This window comes from Sebastes fasciatus, chromosome 3, assembly GCF_043250625.1.
Source record: "Sebastes fasciatus isolate fSebFas1 chromosome 3, fSebFas1.pri, whole genome shotgun sequence".
Classification (NCBI taxonomy): Eukaryota; Metazoa; Chordata; class Actinopteri; order Perciformes; family Sebastidae; genus Sebastes; species Sebastes fasciatus.
Genome location: NC_133797.1, coordinates 28,106,811 through 28,124,373, shown reverse-complemented (window position 1 = coordinate 28,124,373; position 17,563 = coordinate 28,106,811). Strand labels below are relative to the sequence as shown.

The window sequence follows — 17,563 nt, the reverse complement described above, 5'->3', positions numbered from 1 at the left end:
TATTCAACTCATTATCCATTTGTCCACCTTTCACGGTATTATTAAGGTGTTGTTTACTAGTGGACATGTCACAGTTTTTGTTTAACTTTTTAAAATGATTTCCTTTTCATCATTGACTTTCAGAACAAGTGGCAATTTAATGGCAGGCACACTTGGAATAAGAGCCAAATCAAGTTCTTTTGCATGTGTCTTCATTAACCCTTTCCACAAGAAAAAAGAAATGTTTTTTTTCTAATAGTCTTTCAACTCTGTAGATGTCAACTTCATTGTCTCAAAATTCAAATCAACTAATTTATTTCACCTGAACTCAGCTGTTGTTTTATTTTTCGCAATCATATATGTTGAATAATCTTAGGACACAGTGACCCACAATCTTCCACTGCCACCTGATATATTATTTCCCAATTGTGAGGCAAGTGGGTCCAAAGAGCAATCTGGATGGGCAGATTGTGGAGCTCGGGTGGTTCAAATTGGCATAGCACCCCCCTCCCATCCCACCATCCCCCGCAACACTGCCAGATTCTCCCTTCAAGCTTTCTCAAGCTCTCTGAATTATTGGCTTTAGGGCTTCGGTTCAGACCCTGCTTTAGGAGGCTTTTTTTGTCAATGCAACATACACATGAATATGAATATCATTATCTGCTGACATGAGGACACAAGGCAGATTAAAACACGATTATCTGGCTTGTTGTTATTGTTTCAGGCAATAGATTTAAACTAAAATTCGAAGATGTGAGAGCTGAAATAATTTACATCCAGCTGTGCCGTTTGTTTACATGTCTTGGGGTATCATGGGCCTAGTTAGAATTTTTGTACATGAGTTGTTTTTGAATCGCAGTAATTGCCATCCTCCTCCTCTGTGTTTACGACTACAGTATTAAAATAATGACAAGAGGGCATATCTGCATTTTTGAGCACAACTAGAATTCATATGCTTGTGATGAAAAAGCTTAACGCAACACCCATAGCACCGACTTTTTAAGAAATGTTGATATTACGCAACCCATATTACCATGGCTCTCTGACACCGCATAGCACGATGCAGATCATTTATACTCAAAGGTTCAGATGTGAATCGTTTTCCCTCAATGTTGTGAATTGGTTGAAGCTATCAGTTCTCTCTCTCTCTCACTTTGCCTCTTTGTTACTATTTTCTTTCTCAACCTTGTCATGCACGCCATCAGGTCTGTCACAGTCAGGCAGGTGACAAAGGTAATCTCAGAGCCTTTGACGGGTGTCATCGGCGTAGGCAAAGCCCTTTAAACATGGCCCCGTCCAAGTTAATGGCACACTCTGAAGGGAGAAAATGGATAGCCCGAGAGACTGAGGGGTGTGTTGACAGCGCAAATGCACGAAGGACACACATGAGTCATCGTGCGATTCTGACTTGGGCTGTTCTGACACGGGGCACAGCAGGTATCTCGGGTATTGCTCTCCTGACAGCTGCAGAGACACAAAGGCTTTCATGCTCATTTCCTAAGACCCCACAGCTTGCAAAAAAAGTGATGATTACTGTTACTTCTGCTGTTAGGCGAGACAAGTGCAGCCAAGACGCAGTGTGATGCCATAGTGATGTTTTCCGCCAATCAATCGTAGGTGTCCGACTGAAGTGACTGTTAAATATATGCAGTATTTTGTGTTATATGACACCGTAGCCTTTTGAGATAAAACGGTGGAACCCCACGGGTATACGCGTGCTTGCATACAGTACGCGTGTGCATGTTCTTGCAAACAGCTGCGATACCCCCTACAGCCCCACCAGTTTTCTATACAGTGGAACAAGTGGGTGCAAAGTACTGTGACTCTGCCCCGCAGGCATTGTATTTATTTGTTTATTTGTCTACATTTATTTCTCCTGTTCCTGGCAGGGGCTTGGGAGGGTAATTACTGGTGTGGAACAGCAGGAGAAGAAGCCAATTTAAGTGTGGGCATCACTGAGGTGTGAGGCCGGCCCCGAGAGGCTTCGGCTCCTCACCTGTTCCATTTAGACTTGGAAGAGAAGCAGGGCCATTGGGGCTCGTCACAGTGTGGGATTAGACACAGCATTTGGACACGCACACACACACACACACACACACACACACACACACACACACACACACACACACACACACACACACTGTCTATCTCACCTTCTCTCCCTCTTCAAATCAATAAATAATAACATGGGGACAAAAATGTTCCATCTAACAATATAGTTGAGTGAGAAGATATTTTTTTATTGTCCCATAAAGAAAGCTGAAAGTTATTAGCCCACCATGCACCCAGAAATTCTAGATCATTACACTTTAAGCATTTGTTAAGAAAAAAAAAAGTCTTTGAGACTGAATTGTATTTGAAATCTATCTCAGCTTGTTAACTGCTTTTTCTTTTTTTTTTTTTGCGATGCTGAGCATCATAATAGCTAAAAAGCTTAACACACCGAACCACACACATATCTCAAATGTGACAATAATAGCTTCACTCTTTTAAATAGGCAGAGGTATGAAGAATAGGTATTGTGTGGGGAGAAATAAAAGGACAGAGACAGACACCGACTCATGAGTATGAGAACGGGATTTAGAAAGAAAAACTTTAACACATCTGCGACAACTTTCCTCAGAAGCTTGGGGCAAGGTCGGGGAAATTGTGAGTTTCTCTGTAAGTCCCTCCAGAGGGACAGGTGCGAAACTGGAAAACTGATTCTTCTACCATGATAGCTCCATTCCAACACCCACTGTGAAAGCCAATCGCCTTCCTTCCACTTTTTTTATACCCCCCGAAAACTCTTAGGGTCCGTTAAAACCTCCTCAGAGCCAACTGCAACAGACAACAGTGAACTGAGGTAAAGGATCTTTTTTCTTTTTTTGGAAGATTAACCTTCTACAGTAGACACAAATACTACAGCTACCTTCTTCCCCAACTCTATACTGTCATGTTAACATATTATACAGCAATGACTGATGCGTAAAAAGAGTGTTTATTCATTTAGGTATATGCTGAAGTCTCGCTCACAGAAGATACACTTTAGGCATTTCTGTAATGAGGTTAGCATAAGACTGGCATAACACTTTATTTCAGTCTCTTTTAGTTCAAAGCTGACACTGCTCTCAGTTGACATTGGCCAAAGGCAACAAACATCACAATAATCGACCATACACTTACCAGCGCCTTTTTACTTTTCTTTTATCAACAGTTTCACAAAAATCTCTAATCTGCCAAATCCAGCCAACGCCCTGTTCCACAGAGGATTCGTTTGACGAGTGTTTACAAGTGCATAGCCTATAGCTAAGTTTATGTTCAAGGGAACAATACTTGATGAGGACAGCGTGCATGAACAAATAAAATAGAAAGCATTTATATGAAATAGACAATACAATACAATCTTGACAATACAAACATTGTAAATGGGCCCCTTTTCATTTTCCAGTGGTAAAGTAAACTTGGACCAGAGTTGTTGTCCTTGCAACAGAATGGCAATGAAAAGGACTAAAGAATGACAACCTTGTAGAACTCAGTCCAGTTTATTTGCCACATGGGTCCCTATAATGGACAAAGTAATTCCTGGGATAATCAGAGGGAGACCAATGCCAGGCATCCACAAAGAGCTGAAAATGGTGAAAGTATGTAATTTGTTGTACAGAACGGTTTGCGTTAATATTCATCAGGATATCAGTGGCAGTTAACAAGTTCACCCAAATGGTTTTGCATCACCCTATGCAGCCTCCATGCAAAGAATACATTCAACAAGTTTGACTACCATTTAAAAACATTAAAGGTAGGGTTGGTAGTGTTATTCAAATAATTTGTTTTGTTATATTTGATGAAATTCTCGTTACATCCCGACAGCAATCAATAAATAAAATGCTCTAACAAAAAAAGATAAAAATCCAGTATCTGTGGCTGTCGCAGGAGTGTAATAATCCCGTCCAATCATTTCATGCGGCCCGATTGAAGTCTCTTAAATATTCCACAAGCTGCTATCTTAACAGCAGTGAGTACTAACAACAGCCATGTTCATTGTTTACGTTCATAATGATAATTTTGGGGGAGTGGCTCGATGTTGTTGACTTGTCGATATTCTTGGTGCCTTCAAATTGGGTCGGATTTACCGTGTTCACTAGAAGAGTCCATATGTGGTATTCACGACCTCATCAGTGGAAAGTTTCTGAAAGCTCTGAGTTTATGAGTTGTGACATGTTTGTTGACGTTGTCAGAAATGGCGGAGGCCTTGGCAGTAAATTATTCAGTGTATAATAAGTAAATATATTGTAATTTTAGTCGTATATTGTTTTAAGCTTTGTAATTTTATAAAAACCACTTGAACGTGAAGCACATTGTGTACACGACACTCGATGTTGTAAACACGAGCTCACAAGTTTCATTTGAAGGCCCCACATCTCTAGATTTAGGGACTTTTGGAGCAAATGCTGCTAGCTACTTTCATTGCAAAAGAGATGGCAAAATTGGGCTGGGTTTTTCGTTTGAATCATTTTAAAAAAATAAAGTATACTCTTGCAAGTTTCTCAGCATTTCTAACCCGACCTTTAATTAAATTTCTCGCAAAGGAGAGAAAAAAACACATATGATTTTTGATTGATGTGACCACATTGTGATTCATGATCTCCATATACACACAATCTAATACTGTAAATACAGTTCTTGTACCAGGAAAAACAACTTGGTAAAGGCTTGTAGCATTCTTAACATTTACATAAGCTTCAGTTCTCTGATTTTGAAACAAATCAGTAGTTGGATATCCATTGGAAATCACTCTGTTTGCCATGTATAAACATAGCCAAGCTCCATCTCCGTCTCCGGCTCTCTCTTTGTCTCTGTCACACACATGCACAAACACACACATATGGGCATGCAAACAACCATATGGCCATTGGGCCATATGTAAGCTGTTCTATACAGCCTCTTCCATGCTTCAGTGGTCCTGAATTGGACGATCTTTCTCTGTTTTTCCTTTCCTTCCACATCAGTGTGGATAACACTCACACTAGTATTGTCCAAGGTCTGCTGAGTGCTGACATAGCTAACTGCTGTTGTTGTTTATACCTCACCCCTCACCATACTCATCTAAGGTCAGTTTTATCTCCTGTATTTAAGAGTTGCCTGAGGCCATGTGCAAGTGCACGTACAGCAAAGACCCCCTTACTAATTCCAGCCTGTCACGCGTCGTGTTTTGATGCTGAAAGAATTACCAGCTTTGACGACGGCATCTATAGAAAATAGGCTGACTATATCAAACGTCGGCCCTCATTAGCAGCTCGTAAATGAACTGTTTTCACATCTCTACACTTGTGTCTGTGAAAACTGTCACACAATTTGTCAAGTTACACATGCCAGACAGGCCTGCATAGTTGAGACTCCCATCTTGATTGAAATTGACTCTCCTCCTTTTCCTGACTACACCAATACTTCTGCTCTGATTGCAGTAATATATTGGTGTGTCACGGTAATCGCATTACATCTGACTACCAAATGGCCTCAGAGCCGGCGCTCATCCATATTCTCTGATACCCCAAAAGTGACATTAATCAATCAGCTGATCCATACTCAACCATGCTCTGTAAAGCTTTGCCTCATTCATCTCTGTCTTCTGTCTGTGTCTCTCTCTCGAATCTCCCCCTCTCTTCCTCTCTCATATTCTTTCCTTTGCCTCATCTTTTGTTTTACTCCTTCATCTGCTGCTATAATCAATGTTCATGTGGGGTCCGCTTTTTATGCTGTGTGCCTGTTCAGATTTTGTGATGCTGTACATCGCAGGTGTTAGATCCACCCGTGACTAGTCCTCAAAACTCTTCTTGCTTTTTGTTTTCATCTCTTGATGTGCATGTTTGTTCTTTTCTCTAAATCTGAAATGCTAACTTGCACCATTGTCATGGAGGGTTTCCTCTCTTTTTTTTTGCTCCCTTTCATCTTGCTACAGCGGTAATAGAAGCAACCAGGGGACATGTCTCACCATATGCATATACTCAATCTGATAGGAATTGTTGTTTTGGAATCTCCCATCTCCCTGTCCCCTGACACCGTGCCTATAGATCTATTTTATTTGAAATTGTTGCAGCCTTTGGCTATCTCCATGGCAGTGTTTGTGTTTTTTTATAGCCACTTTGTGTTGATAAGTAAATTCTGTTGGATGTAATTATTCCTGTCACCGTCTCCATCCCCCGGCTAATTTGAGAAAATATGCCAAGAAACTAGCAACACGATTCCATACGAAGACTCCAAGAAATGCGCGAAATAAAGTGATACTCATTGTACCTAAGGGGATTTAATATTTTTTTATGAATCACTTGCACAAAAAAAAAAATACATACTACTTTTTAAATAATTTAATGCCTTGTAGTTGTATATTTCTTCAAGATGTAGACATTGAATCTTGAATTTTGGCACCACATGTCTGCCATAGAAAGCACAGACTTACATATACAGAGATGTTAAGATAGAGAAAATGTCACTGGATATGATCATATCCACTGTCAGATTTCAACCCAGACTTCTTCAGCCAAAATTATCTCATTTTACACTTTGTCTGATATGTGATTTCAACGTATTGCAACATCTAGTGAAGACATCACCGCTCTATATCATCTCTATAATTGAAGCTACCTCTCTTTATCCTTCTTGGGCAGAGTACTAAAAAGCTCTTATGTCCTAAAATTGAAGGAGCACAGATGGCCCCAGTGCAGTGAATAACTTAGCAAAATTAATGTAGAACTTATTCAAAAAAAATGGCAGCAGATTGTAGCATTAAAGGAAATAATCTATTTAAAAAAAGATGAAATACATAGTACTTCTGCATTGGTTTAAAACACGTCTTTTCATCCAGCACTGTATCCAGTTGGCAGATATTGTCTTTGTACCACTAAGTCTTTGGTTAAACTCCTTCATAAGTCGATCATCGGCATGCTTTATGGTATTACTCATCTGATATGCACTGCAACAGGCATCAGTGTAGAAAAATATTGAAAATTAATATTTAGTCAGGGGTGGTATGTTTTGATGCGACACAGCAAACTACTGACCTTGCTTGTAATGATGTGTAGCAGCTCATGAGCCCTAGACTAACCCATGCAAATCCCTATGCACTACTACTGTTTATTATACTGTTTTCCTTTGCACCGTGTTTATTATATTAATAATATTACATATATACTACTGCCTTATGAGTCATGCCACATGGACCTAAGTAATAGCTGTTCCTGCTTGCAAGTATAGTGTTTCTAACTGATTTGTATTGTCGGTTGAACCATAAGAATTAAATTGATTAGTTTTTATTAGGGCTGTCAATTGATTAAAATATTGAATTGACATTGATCGCATGGTTGATCGTGATTAATCACACATTTTTGATCTGTTTAAAATGTACCTTAAAAGGGAGATTTTTCTAGTATTTAATACTCTTATCAACATGGGAGTGGAAAAATATGCTTGCTTTATGCAAATGTATGCATATATTTATTATTGGAAAAAATTACCAACACAAAAAAATGACAAATATTGTCCAGAAACCCTCACAGGTGCATTTATCATAAAAAATATACTCAAATCATAATATGGCAAACTGCAGCCCAACAGGCAACAACAGCTGTCAGTGTTGACCTGACTATGACTTGCCCCAAACTGCATGTGATTATCATAAAGAAGGCATGTCTGTAAAGGGGAGACTCGTGGGTACCCATAGAACCCATTTACATTCACATATTTTGAGATTAGAGGTCAAGGGACCATCCATGCCAGTTTTTCCTTGCCAAAATTTTGTGTAAGTTTGGAGCGTTATTTAACCTCCTTTACGACAAGCTAATATAACATGGATGGCACCAATGGATCCTTAGGTTTCCTAGTTTCATATGATGCTAATATTTTCACTATACCTTTAAAACTGAGTCAGCCACAACCTCCCAAAGATCGATGGCATTAGTGCGTTAAAGAAATTAGTGTGAAATTATTCGTTTGTATTGATGTGATGATTAACATGCATTGTTGTTGATATTACGGTATACATATAGAATATTGGAGCCATAGGTATATATGATACATAATATGAAGATTTATATATATTGCTTTGGGACGCTCTGCCAAGGCCAAATCTGAAAACTCCCATTCTCCACATTTTATGACATTCAGTGTAAAGAAGGCGAGCTTCACACCTAAATAAACTCGATAATCTCTAAAGGAAACCATCTGTGCTTCAATCAGAGCAAAGGAGGGAAAATACAGAAAGAGGATGGAGGGGTTGAGTCAGAGGAGGTGCTGATACGAGGAAGAACGGGTTTTTGTAGATCCGACCAGTGGATAGATGAAGAGCAGAGAGATGCTGAGAGAGGTATTAGCAGGAAGGTGTGAATTAGTGACAGAGGTGGAGACACAGAGAATGAAATTGAGGACTGATGCTGCCGGCTGCTTGCTGGTGGATCTCTCTCCCTCCCTACCTCTTTAATCATTTCTTTTTTTGTGGAACTGGCCTTGGGACCTATGTGATGCTGCTCACCTTTACTCAAACAGGTCAGTCAGACAGGAGGCCTACCACTGATGAAAGCTAAGCTCGGGGATCCGCTGAAAGACGCCAGAAATCAGCATTCACAGCACATAGAGGAAGGGGGGGGGGGAGAAAGGGAAAAAAACTATTTCTTATGACACGTCATCCTGCTATCATCGAAAGGCATGCTAATGAAGTTGTGTCCCGTCAACAGATGTTGTCACATCCAATATTTTTCTAGTCAACCGAAAGTGCCTTTCATGGTGTTTGTTACATTTATTTGGTGAGAATAGAATCCAGCATGTGTTTTGATTTCTTTTCTATGCTCCATTTCACGGTTACAAACACATGTTTGAAGCTGCCACAATGATTTTAGGCAGTGTCACCCTGCTGCTTTTTTTTGTTTTTTTCTTGTGACACTTCACTTGACACATAAAGCCTCTCTGTTTCAAATCTTCCTTTATGAAATTGCAACAAGGCAAGGAAGAGCAAGAATTGCGCAGACACACTGTCAGCTAAAATTCAGGAAAAAAACCTGGATTATGTGTGAATGGGTGTAAGGTTGGGATGTAAATGCCCTACTTAAAAGGATGGTAGACAGCAGGTCTTGGAGTTCTGAAGTTGGAAAAAAAAGAGAAAGCATCTGTCTGTTGATTCCATTCTCTTTGTTTTGTCTTTTCAAGCCGTCACAAATCTTTACACTCTCGACATGTCATCTTGAGGAAGCAAAATAACAAGGGATTCTCACCACAAAGAGTCAGCAGTCCACAGGCTCACAGTAGGTTACACAGTAATCAAAACAGGCCAGCAGGAAGTCCTGTTTGGACCAAACACATAAACAAAGTCTCCATGAGCTTATAAACCAGCTGTTTAGGATCCCATTGACTTGTGTGCTCATATGCTCCTCACAGAGATCCCATTTATTGTCCTGAATAATTTATTTGATCATAAGTAGCATTTCTAAGACATCTGTCCTCTCTGGGACATACAATATTTTCTTAAGGAGCATGCTAAACATTTGCCAAACTCTAAAATTTAAGCACCACATCTGGTACCAGTTGAGCCCAAGACGACGTCATCAAATGTCTTGTTTTGTCCACAACTCAAAGATTTTAAGTTTACTGTCATAAAGGAGTAAAGAAATCAGAAAATATTCACATTTAAGAAAATGGAATCAGATAATTTTTACTTTTTTTTTACTCAAACCGATTAATTGATTATCGAAATAGTTAATTAGACGTCATAGCAGTGGTATGTGGGTATTATACCATGGCTATGAATGAACCAATCAGATTGCTTGATTTTAGCTACCCGTTTTATAAAGCCCCATATTTCACGTTACACAATGGTTCATTCAACTACAGGAATGGAAGTACTGTACATATGAGGAAAATAATTTAACATTTACTAAATTATAAATGATATTTACAGGATTGCAGTCTTTCTGTAATTTTTGACTCTTCTGCTATGTTTTCACCTCACCTGCACATATGGTCGGCCTTCTTTGTTTTTATTATTTTGTTATTCTTGATGGTCTACTGTTGCAGTGAGTCCTGTTAGTATTGCATTAGTTAAATGATAAATAGCATGCAGTAAATAAGCCATTAAGGAATAAATGAGCTGAGAACGAAGTAAATACAGGAATATGTTGTTGAGGCAAGACGCTGTCTTTCCACAACAAATGTGTTTGCTTTCCTTCTCAGTTCAGCATTTCCAATGAGCCCACCGTGATTCTCCTCATGAACACTGGGTAAATTAACAGAGCACTCACCTTACAATTGAGGACCAAATCCATTTATGTACAGTGCTATAAAAAAAGTTTGTGCATTTAAACTATTTGACCATTAATTCAACCGGTCTTCTCTAAAACTATAGATATTTTTATTAAGGCTGTCAATATATTATTATTAAAATATTTAATCGCGATTAATAGCATATTTTCCATAGTTAATCTGTTCAAAATGTACCTTAAAGGGAGATTTGTCAAGTATTTAATACTATTATCAACATGTGAGTGGGATAATATGCTTGCTTTATGCAAATGTATGTATATATTTATTATTGGAAATCAATTATCAACACAAAACAATGACAAATAGTGTCCAGAAACCCTCACAGGTACTGCATTTAGCATACAAAATATGCTCAAATCTAACATGACAAACTGCAGCCCAACAGACAACAACAGCTGTCAGTGTGTCAGTGTGCTGACTTGACTATAACTTGCCCCAAACTGCATGTGATTATCATAAAGCAGGCATGTCTGTAAAGGCGAGACTCCCATGACAGTTTTTCCTTGTTAAAATTTAGCGTGACTTTGGAGCGTTATTTAACCTCCTTCGTGACAAGCTAGTATGACTAATGGTACCAATGGATTCCTTAGGTTTTCATATGATGCCAGTATCTTCACACTAGCTTTAAAACTGAGCCTGGTACAACCTCTAAAAGATTGGTTGCGTTAATACGTTAAAGAAATTAGTGGCGTTAAAAAAAAATTGCGTTATCGCGTTAACTTTGACAGCCCTAATTTTTAGACATATTTTTGTATTGTTCATATTTTATACTCATTATATTTTTTTGTTCTACAGAAAAAAACAAGCACAGCAGTCTTTATTAAATGTATTGATTTTATTATTTCACAAGTTCCACTTGTTCTGGAACAATTCAAAACTACACAGACGAGTTTATTAGACGAGTTTATTAGACAAGTTTATTGTGCCGTGAGGTTGAAGTGAACAAGACAATTTAAGATATCTGTCTGTCTCCCTTGTTGTTTTGGTTCTAATGCTGGATTATGACCTTGATTTTCAAGGTTGTGATACCAGTGGCATTAGGATGAAAATCTAAATCCAAAAATCAATTGTTTTATGTCTGTCTTCTTGAATTTGAAAATGGTCCTGTATATCCAACCGTTAACTGCAACAACACTACCATAGCATCTGACTGTGATCGGTAATGGGGACAGTGGGGATGAGTGTAGGTGGGTCTTCAAATGATTTCTAAGGGAGTGCATGCAGCACCTCCTTTACAGTGGGTTTCACAAAAACACTCCCTTTCAATCTGATTCTGTCCTTAAATTTGCAACAAACATGTTTTTTTTTGTTGTTTTTTTTTTTTTTTTATCAAAAAGCATGATAAGCTCCACATATAGCAAGACATGTTTTGGGCCAGCTCCTATTAATAATTGCATAGTTACCCTATGTGATTCAGAGATAAAGGGTGTCTAATCATTTTTCGCATTATGCTAATACCATGCAGCACATTATGGGAGAGTGATAAAATTCCTGGTAAGCCTTGCTAATCCGCCCTAGTGCTAAAATAATGATTGCTTTTTGTCTGCTGTTGAGAAAGTGGTCCACACCATGTGGGTCATGCGCCGCCTGACAAAAAAAAAATATGTATCTGCATGCTTCCTTTCAATACCTCTCTCACTCTCCCTGCATCTTGCAACAAAGCCCATTTGCAACTCTAAGTGAGCCCTGGGCATTTTCTATTAACAAACGGTGTATGGACAGATGTGTGCGCGTGCACATACACACGTGGCACAAACACAAGTGCTTGTGTTCTCTCTGACAGATGCATCGCCTACAACATCTTTGTTGTTAACTTTTCACCGAGCAATCTGCAGGAGCATAAAAAAGCGCATGAGAAGTGCATGCAGGAGAGCAGATTTTAACAGTTCTCATATGGTTATTTGCTTGTCTGCCAGTAGACAGCATACTGCAGCAAGTAATAGTACTTGACAAGCACCCAGGGGCTGGTGTCCCGCTGCAACCCACCGCCACCGCCACCGCCACCACCACCACCGCGGCTGCTGTTTTGTTGGCTTGATTCTGTTACTCAAAGAACTGCTGCACTATTGCTCATCATGTAATACATTCATTGGATATTTATATTCCCAAGCGTCTCTTTGTGTTTCTGTAGCTTTAAATGTGTCTAAAGGACTCTCACAAAAGCCTCGAGAACCTCTCCAGCTTGATAAGACTGGGTTTGTAGGCTACTGTGTGAGTAAGCAGGCTAGCAGAACACAAAATTCCAGTCGGAGCACTTGAAAATCCATGTGTGCTTTTACTACAGTGGCTCATGCCCATGGACACACTGGATCATGGCTGAAAGAGCTTAGAGAGTTATGAGATGGTTTCTTCTATGCAGTACCACCACATATTACTGTAGTTTTTTTGGGTAACACTTAATTTTACAGGTCCGCAAATTTCATGGTAATTAGGTGATAATTAGCAAGTAACCTATTTGAAATTTATTTTTGAATTACTGCCAAATTACCCCAATATTTACCTCAAAATTGAACAAAAAATACTTTATTATAAACATTATTTAATAATTGTATTCCTCTATTTCCCAATAGCTGGTAATTTATTGAATGTATTTCCAGGAAAATAATACAAAGTTAGTTGATATGCTTTATTTCCATGTCTGCTGATAAATAGATAATAATTAGCAAATAACTTATTTCTTAATTTCTTTAAAAAAAAAAACAGATTACATTTGTGTAGAAAATAAGTCACACAATGGTGAGATTTGTGCCTGATCAGAAGTGTTTTCTATTAGATTTGGTTTTCCATCTGCGATGAAGAGCAGCGCACAGCCGCTTCTCAAGCCTAAGGGCCCTATTTTAACGATTATGTGCTATTTTAGCATAGCATTATGAAATAATGTTTATAATAAAGTCATTTTCGATATATTTTTAGGTAAATATTGGGGTAATTTGGCAGTAATTCCAAAGACATTTTTAAATAGGTTCCTTGCTAATGATCACCTAATTACCATGAAATTTACGGAACTGTTACCATTTTTTTGTTTTCATTTTGCAATAATTGGTTATATGGGGATATTTCCGTTGATGATATTTAGTGATACCTCTGAATTGGTTTCAGTTGTAGACATGGTTCTTGTAGAATAACGACGACACGGTTGTCCACAGCTTCAAGAGAAATATAATACACCGCTCCTTACTGATACATAACATCAAAGCATTGTTGTTTTGAAGCGAATGGGAGTATATAATCTTAATGTAAATTGCCCCCTACACAAGATCAAAGCGATGCAGTTTCAAAAGAAATGAGGGGGATATAATCTTAATGTGAATTAGTCCCCGTGTACAAATCTGTTTTCTGTGTGGGGGCAGTAAATACATTTTGACTTGTCATTATACTTTCCCTTCGTGAACGCAGCCCACATTATGCATTCCCTGCTCCAACTAAATGCATAATTAAAAATAAGCATCTCTCTGCATTTCAAACAACCTCTCATTTTCCACAAGCAGACGAAATGAGCAGCCTCTCTGTGTACGTTCACCGCTGCAGCGCTGATGTGCAACCGGCTCGCCTCGTGCACATCAGATGGATGTGTGTTGCTTTGATAAACATTAGACCGCACGCTATCGATTGCTCTTTACTCTGATTTGATGTGTGTGATGGCTGAGCCGCCTCTAGCTGCGAGGAGGCTGCGCCACGGGCCCAAACCACAGACATCAGCAGGATCGGAGGCCCCACAGAGAAACAGGAAGGAATGAGGAAATGGAGGACACTTGCCAACTGGGAGGGCTACGGGGGCAGACTGTTTAACAGGAGAATGGATGGGCTGGTGGTGTGGGGAGGCGTGGGGGTGCAGCAGTTGGAACGAATCCTTTGATGCAACAACACGCGTTAAATGTTTGTTGAATCCTTGAATGAGGTTGGATCCATAAGAACGGGACGGATAAAAAAATATTCGATCGGAAGGCAGAAACATTTACAGTACAGTGCCGCCTCTGAGCAGTGACTCAGTAGAAATAGGGAATCAACCGAGCCACACTTCATGGATTGAAGGAAGAAGAGCAGCATTGCCTCAGCTGCTGGTCGTCTGCCATTCATCAGCTCCCTGCCAGCTGCTAGGTTGGCATGCTCCAGGGGCAAGAGGCAGAGAGATATGTGTTTGCCGGGTGGAGGAGGGGGGTTGTCATCACTGGTCATTGCTGCACAGACATCGATGGCGTGTTCTCTTAAAATGAAAGTCTGTAAGTAGGGAGCCCATAGCTTGAAATTGGCCATGTGTCCACAGTCCTTCTGTAATTAAGCAGGCTTTCATGATAGTTTTCGCTCTACCCTGACGAGAGATTACTTTTCTTTTAATCATAGTTGCTCCAGCAGGACCCCTCAGAGGGCTCTGGAGATGGAGATGTAGAGTGCCATTAGACTGAGGAGCTAAATTAGAGGTTTCAGTGGGCCTGAAAATTCAAGCATTCGCTTTAACTGTACCATGTGTGCTGAAGCCTGAGCCCAACTAGACCTTAATTATCCTTCACATACCCATGCTGGTACACTAAAAACCTGATTGCAAAAAGTGTGTGTATATTTTCCCTCATTTGTCCTGCACCTGACCCTAGAGGATTGTGGGAAAAAAAAGGTTTAGGACACATCTACCAATTGAATAGAAACTATAATTTCCATTTTCAGCTACCAGAATTAATTGTTGATCGTTTTTTTAGGAAAATAAAAACATATTCAGTCGAGCCTTGTGTTTTTTCCAACTTCAATCACATTTGGCTCCTTTAAAAAAACTGTGTACTACACAGAGCTTGGATTATTTTATGTTGAAGCTTGCCAGTTTCTCAGTTCCTGTCTGCTGCCCAATAAAACACTGAAAACGCTGCTCAAAGGTACTATTTTAAGACATATGAAGAACCCAACAGTGATGTTAGCTGTCTCTCTTCAAGGGCAGTAGGCTTGGCCGTTTATTTTGTCAATCATAAAACAGTATGTGTGGGAAACAGCTTGCCAGCTCTTTCCTGCAAATACAGGCACAGCTAGCTATACAATTATGTACATACTAAATGAGTCTTCATACAAGAGTAAATCGCATATACTGTGCGAATGTGAATTCAAATGAGTGTAACATATAATCCAATCTGACCCCATTACTGTACTTAGAGGGTCCTGTCAGGTCACAGTGGTCTTTGACTTGAATAACAAGTCTAATGGAGTCTCTTCCGCTCATAACGGAGGTATCCGAGGACATATAGGTCTGGCTTGTAAGAAGTCTGTTACAGTACTTTGACTTCAAAGTGATTTTTTTTTCTTTTTAATGTATATTTCATGGCGTTGCTGTTGAAATCGTCACTGGAGACTTTCCCAGGATTTCAGATGGGTCAGAAAATGTATTTCTGCGTGAGACATCACAATGTTTCACATCATGTGTTGACACAAAAAAAAACATAATTTTCATCTTAAGAAATTAATTCAACTGTTTAATATTTGCTAAAAGAATATTGGAAAATTGTTAGCATCACGTCAGGGAGCTGAGAGAAGGCAGACATAACATCAAATAAACTATCTTATTTTAGACATGTACTGTATACTTATACATGGAGGTATCATTCTCTGTATTAGAAGTACCCAAGAATGTATTACTTTAAGTTGGTACTCTTGCTTATTGTGAAGTCATTTCTTGGAGTATCTTCACATTCTTCATTTTCCTAAATCTGTACAACATAAGCTACGAGGTTATGTCAGTCAATAAACTTTAATAATCAATAACAGTATTGAAATAGTGTCAAATAAAAAAAAATACAAAAATTGGACATGTTTTTCATAAAATATTACTAAATATACAAAATATATCTTAACACTCCTTAAGTTATTTGAACTATACATCTTTTGGTTTTTGAGATATGCTCAGATTGAGTGCAAAAGCATTGTGATTTTTTTTGTTTTGTTACGCTCCGCACATAACGTAAAGTAATGACATCATCACAAACGCACAAGGTGTTGACTGTTGGTGCTTTCCACTGCGAAAACAATGAATGCCCCGGCTATTATGCTTTTTATTTTAGATCGATTTAAACAGGATCATGTTAACAACGATCTCCCGCGGCCGTTATGAGGCAATACTCTGGCGCCACCGCATGTTGTCACCAGGTTTTGTACCCTACGTGACGTAATGACGTCATCACAAGCATACAACTTGATGACGCGAAAGAAAGAAGCCGTAGCTTTCGGCTGTGAAAAGAATTCATGATCTAGCTATTATGGTTATTATTTTAGATTGATTTAAACAGAATCATGCAAATAAGGTACATTTTTAAAAGGTTAAGGACAACTGGATATCACGTTTAAAGATGACAACCCATTCATTTCCATTAAAGTTGTTCACTGGGCACGTAGGCTGGAAAAGTCTCTGCTGGCTTCCTCGTGCTTCCATATTTGTGGGCCCATAGAGCAGGCAGACCTTGTCCCTCTCCTGCCGAGCCAGTTGAGAGCATGCACGTCCCAGACTTCCGTCGGCCAAGCCGGCTGACTTCCTACTGGCTCCTCGCACACATGAATGAGATAAAATAATTGAATCATACGGCTCTTCTGGAATTCCCAAATGTTATTGGAATGGATGGATTCAATTCAAATAATAAAAAGAGTCATTTTGGGGGGTTTTTGACACTCAATAAATATTCACCGTTATACTGCCCCTCCTTTTCCAATAATAGTGTATGGGAAAAAGATGCTTTTTGGGCCAGTGATGAATGTGAAGTTGCAATATCCCGTGCGGCGCATACGCCATAATCTCATCACAGCCCAGCTAAATTCCCGGAGGCTTGGAAGTTCCCCCCGCTCCTCGTCAGTAAACATGCTTTCTTTCCTCTGACTGTCCGTCTGCACTGGTGGCGGGCGAGGGGAACAGTTGGGGCAAGGGTAATCAGAGTTTAATGAACTCTCACCAGGGAGCAGCATGGCTGCCATCAGCATAGATATGCCCTCACCTGCGACCACAAAGACGCAAGATAGCGGATGTAATTTATTGTAAAGAGACAGGAGTCAACGGTGGATATTTGCTTTGAATTATTTCTGTTTTAGCTGTGTTCACGCTGTCCTTGTCATCGGTAGATATATATATATAGAGTGAGGGAGATAGTGTATCTAAGTCTGTGTCACATGTGAATGCATGTGTGTGTTTAAGCATATAGCAGGATTTCTGCCCACCTTTTTTTATGTCGGGTATTTTAATTCCTGTCGGTACATTTGAGCTGAGCTGTCCACTTTATCTTCCTCCTGGCATTATTTATCTGTGATTCAGTGGTGACTTTGTGCAAAACAATACAGCGGT

At 39.3% G+C, this 17,563-nt stretch overlaps 1 protein-coding gene across 11 annotated transcripts in view; it reads left to right on the top strand.

Moving 5' to 3' along the window:
* Positions 1-17,563, top strand: part of ctnna2 (catenin (cadherin-associated protein), alpha 2) — a 382,091-nt gene that overhangs the window by 183,487 nt on the left and 181,041 nt on the right. The window contains exon 8 of one of the 11 annotated variants that reach the window (XM_074630009.1): positions 5,918-6,113. The exons of the other annotated variants lie outside the window; for them this stretch is intronic. Coding sequence (XP_074486110.1) covers positions 5,918-5,923 — 6 coding nt within the window. The 3' untranslated portion in view covers positions 5,924-6,113. Of the gene's footprint in view, positions 1-5,917; positions 6,114-17,563 lie in introns of those variants that run through there. 11 annotated transcript variants of the gene reach the window in all.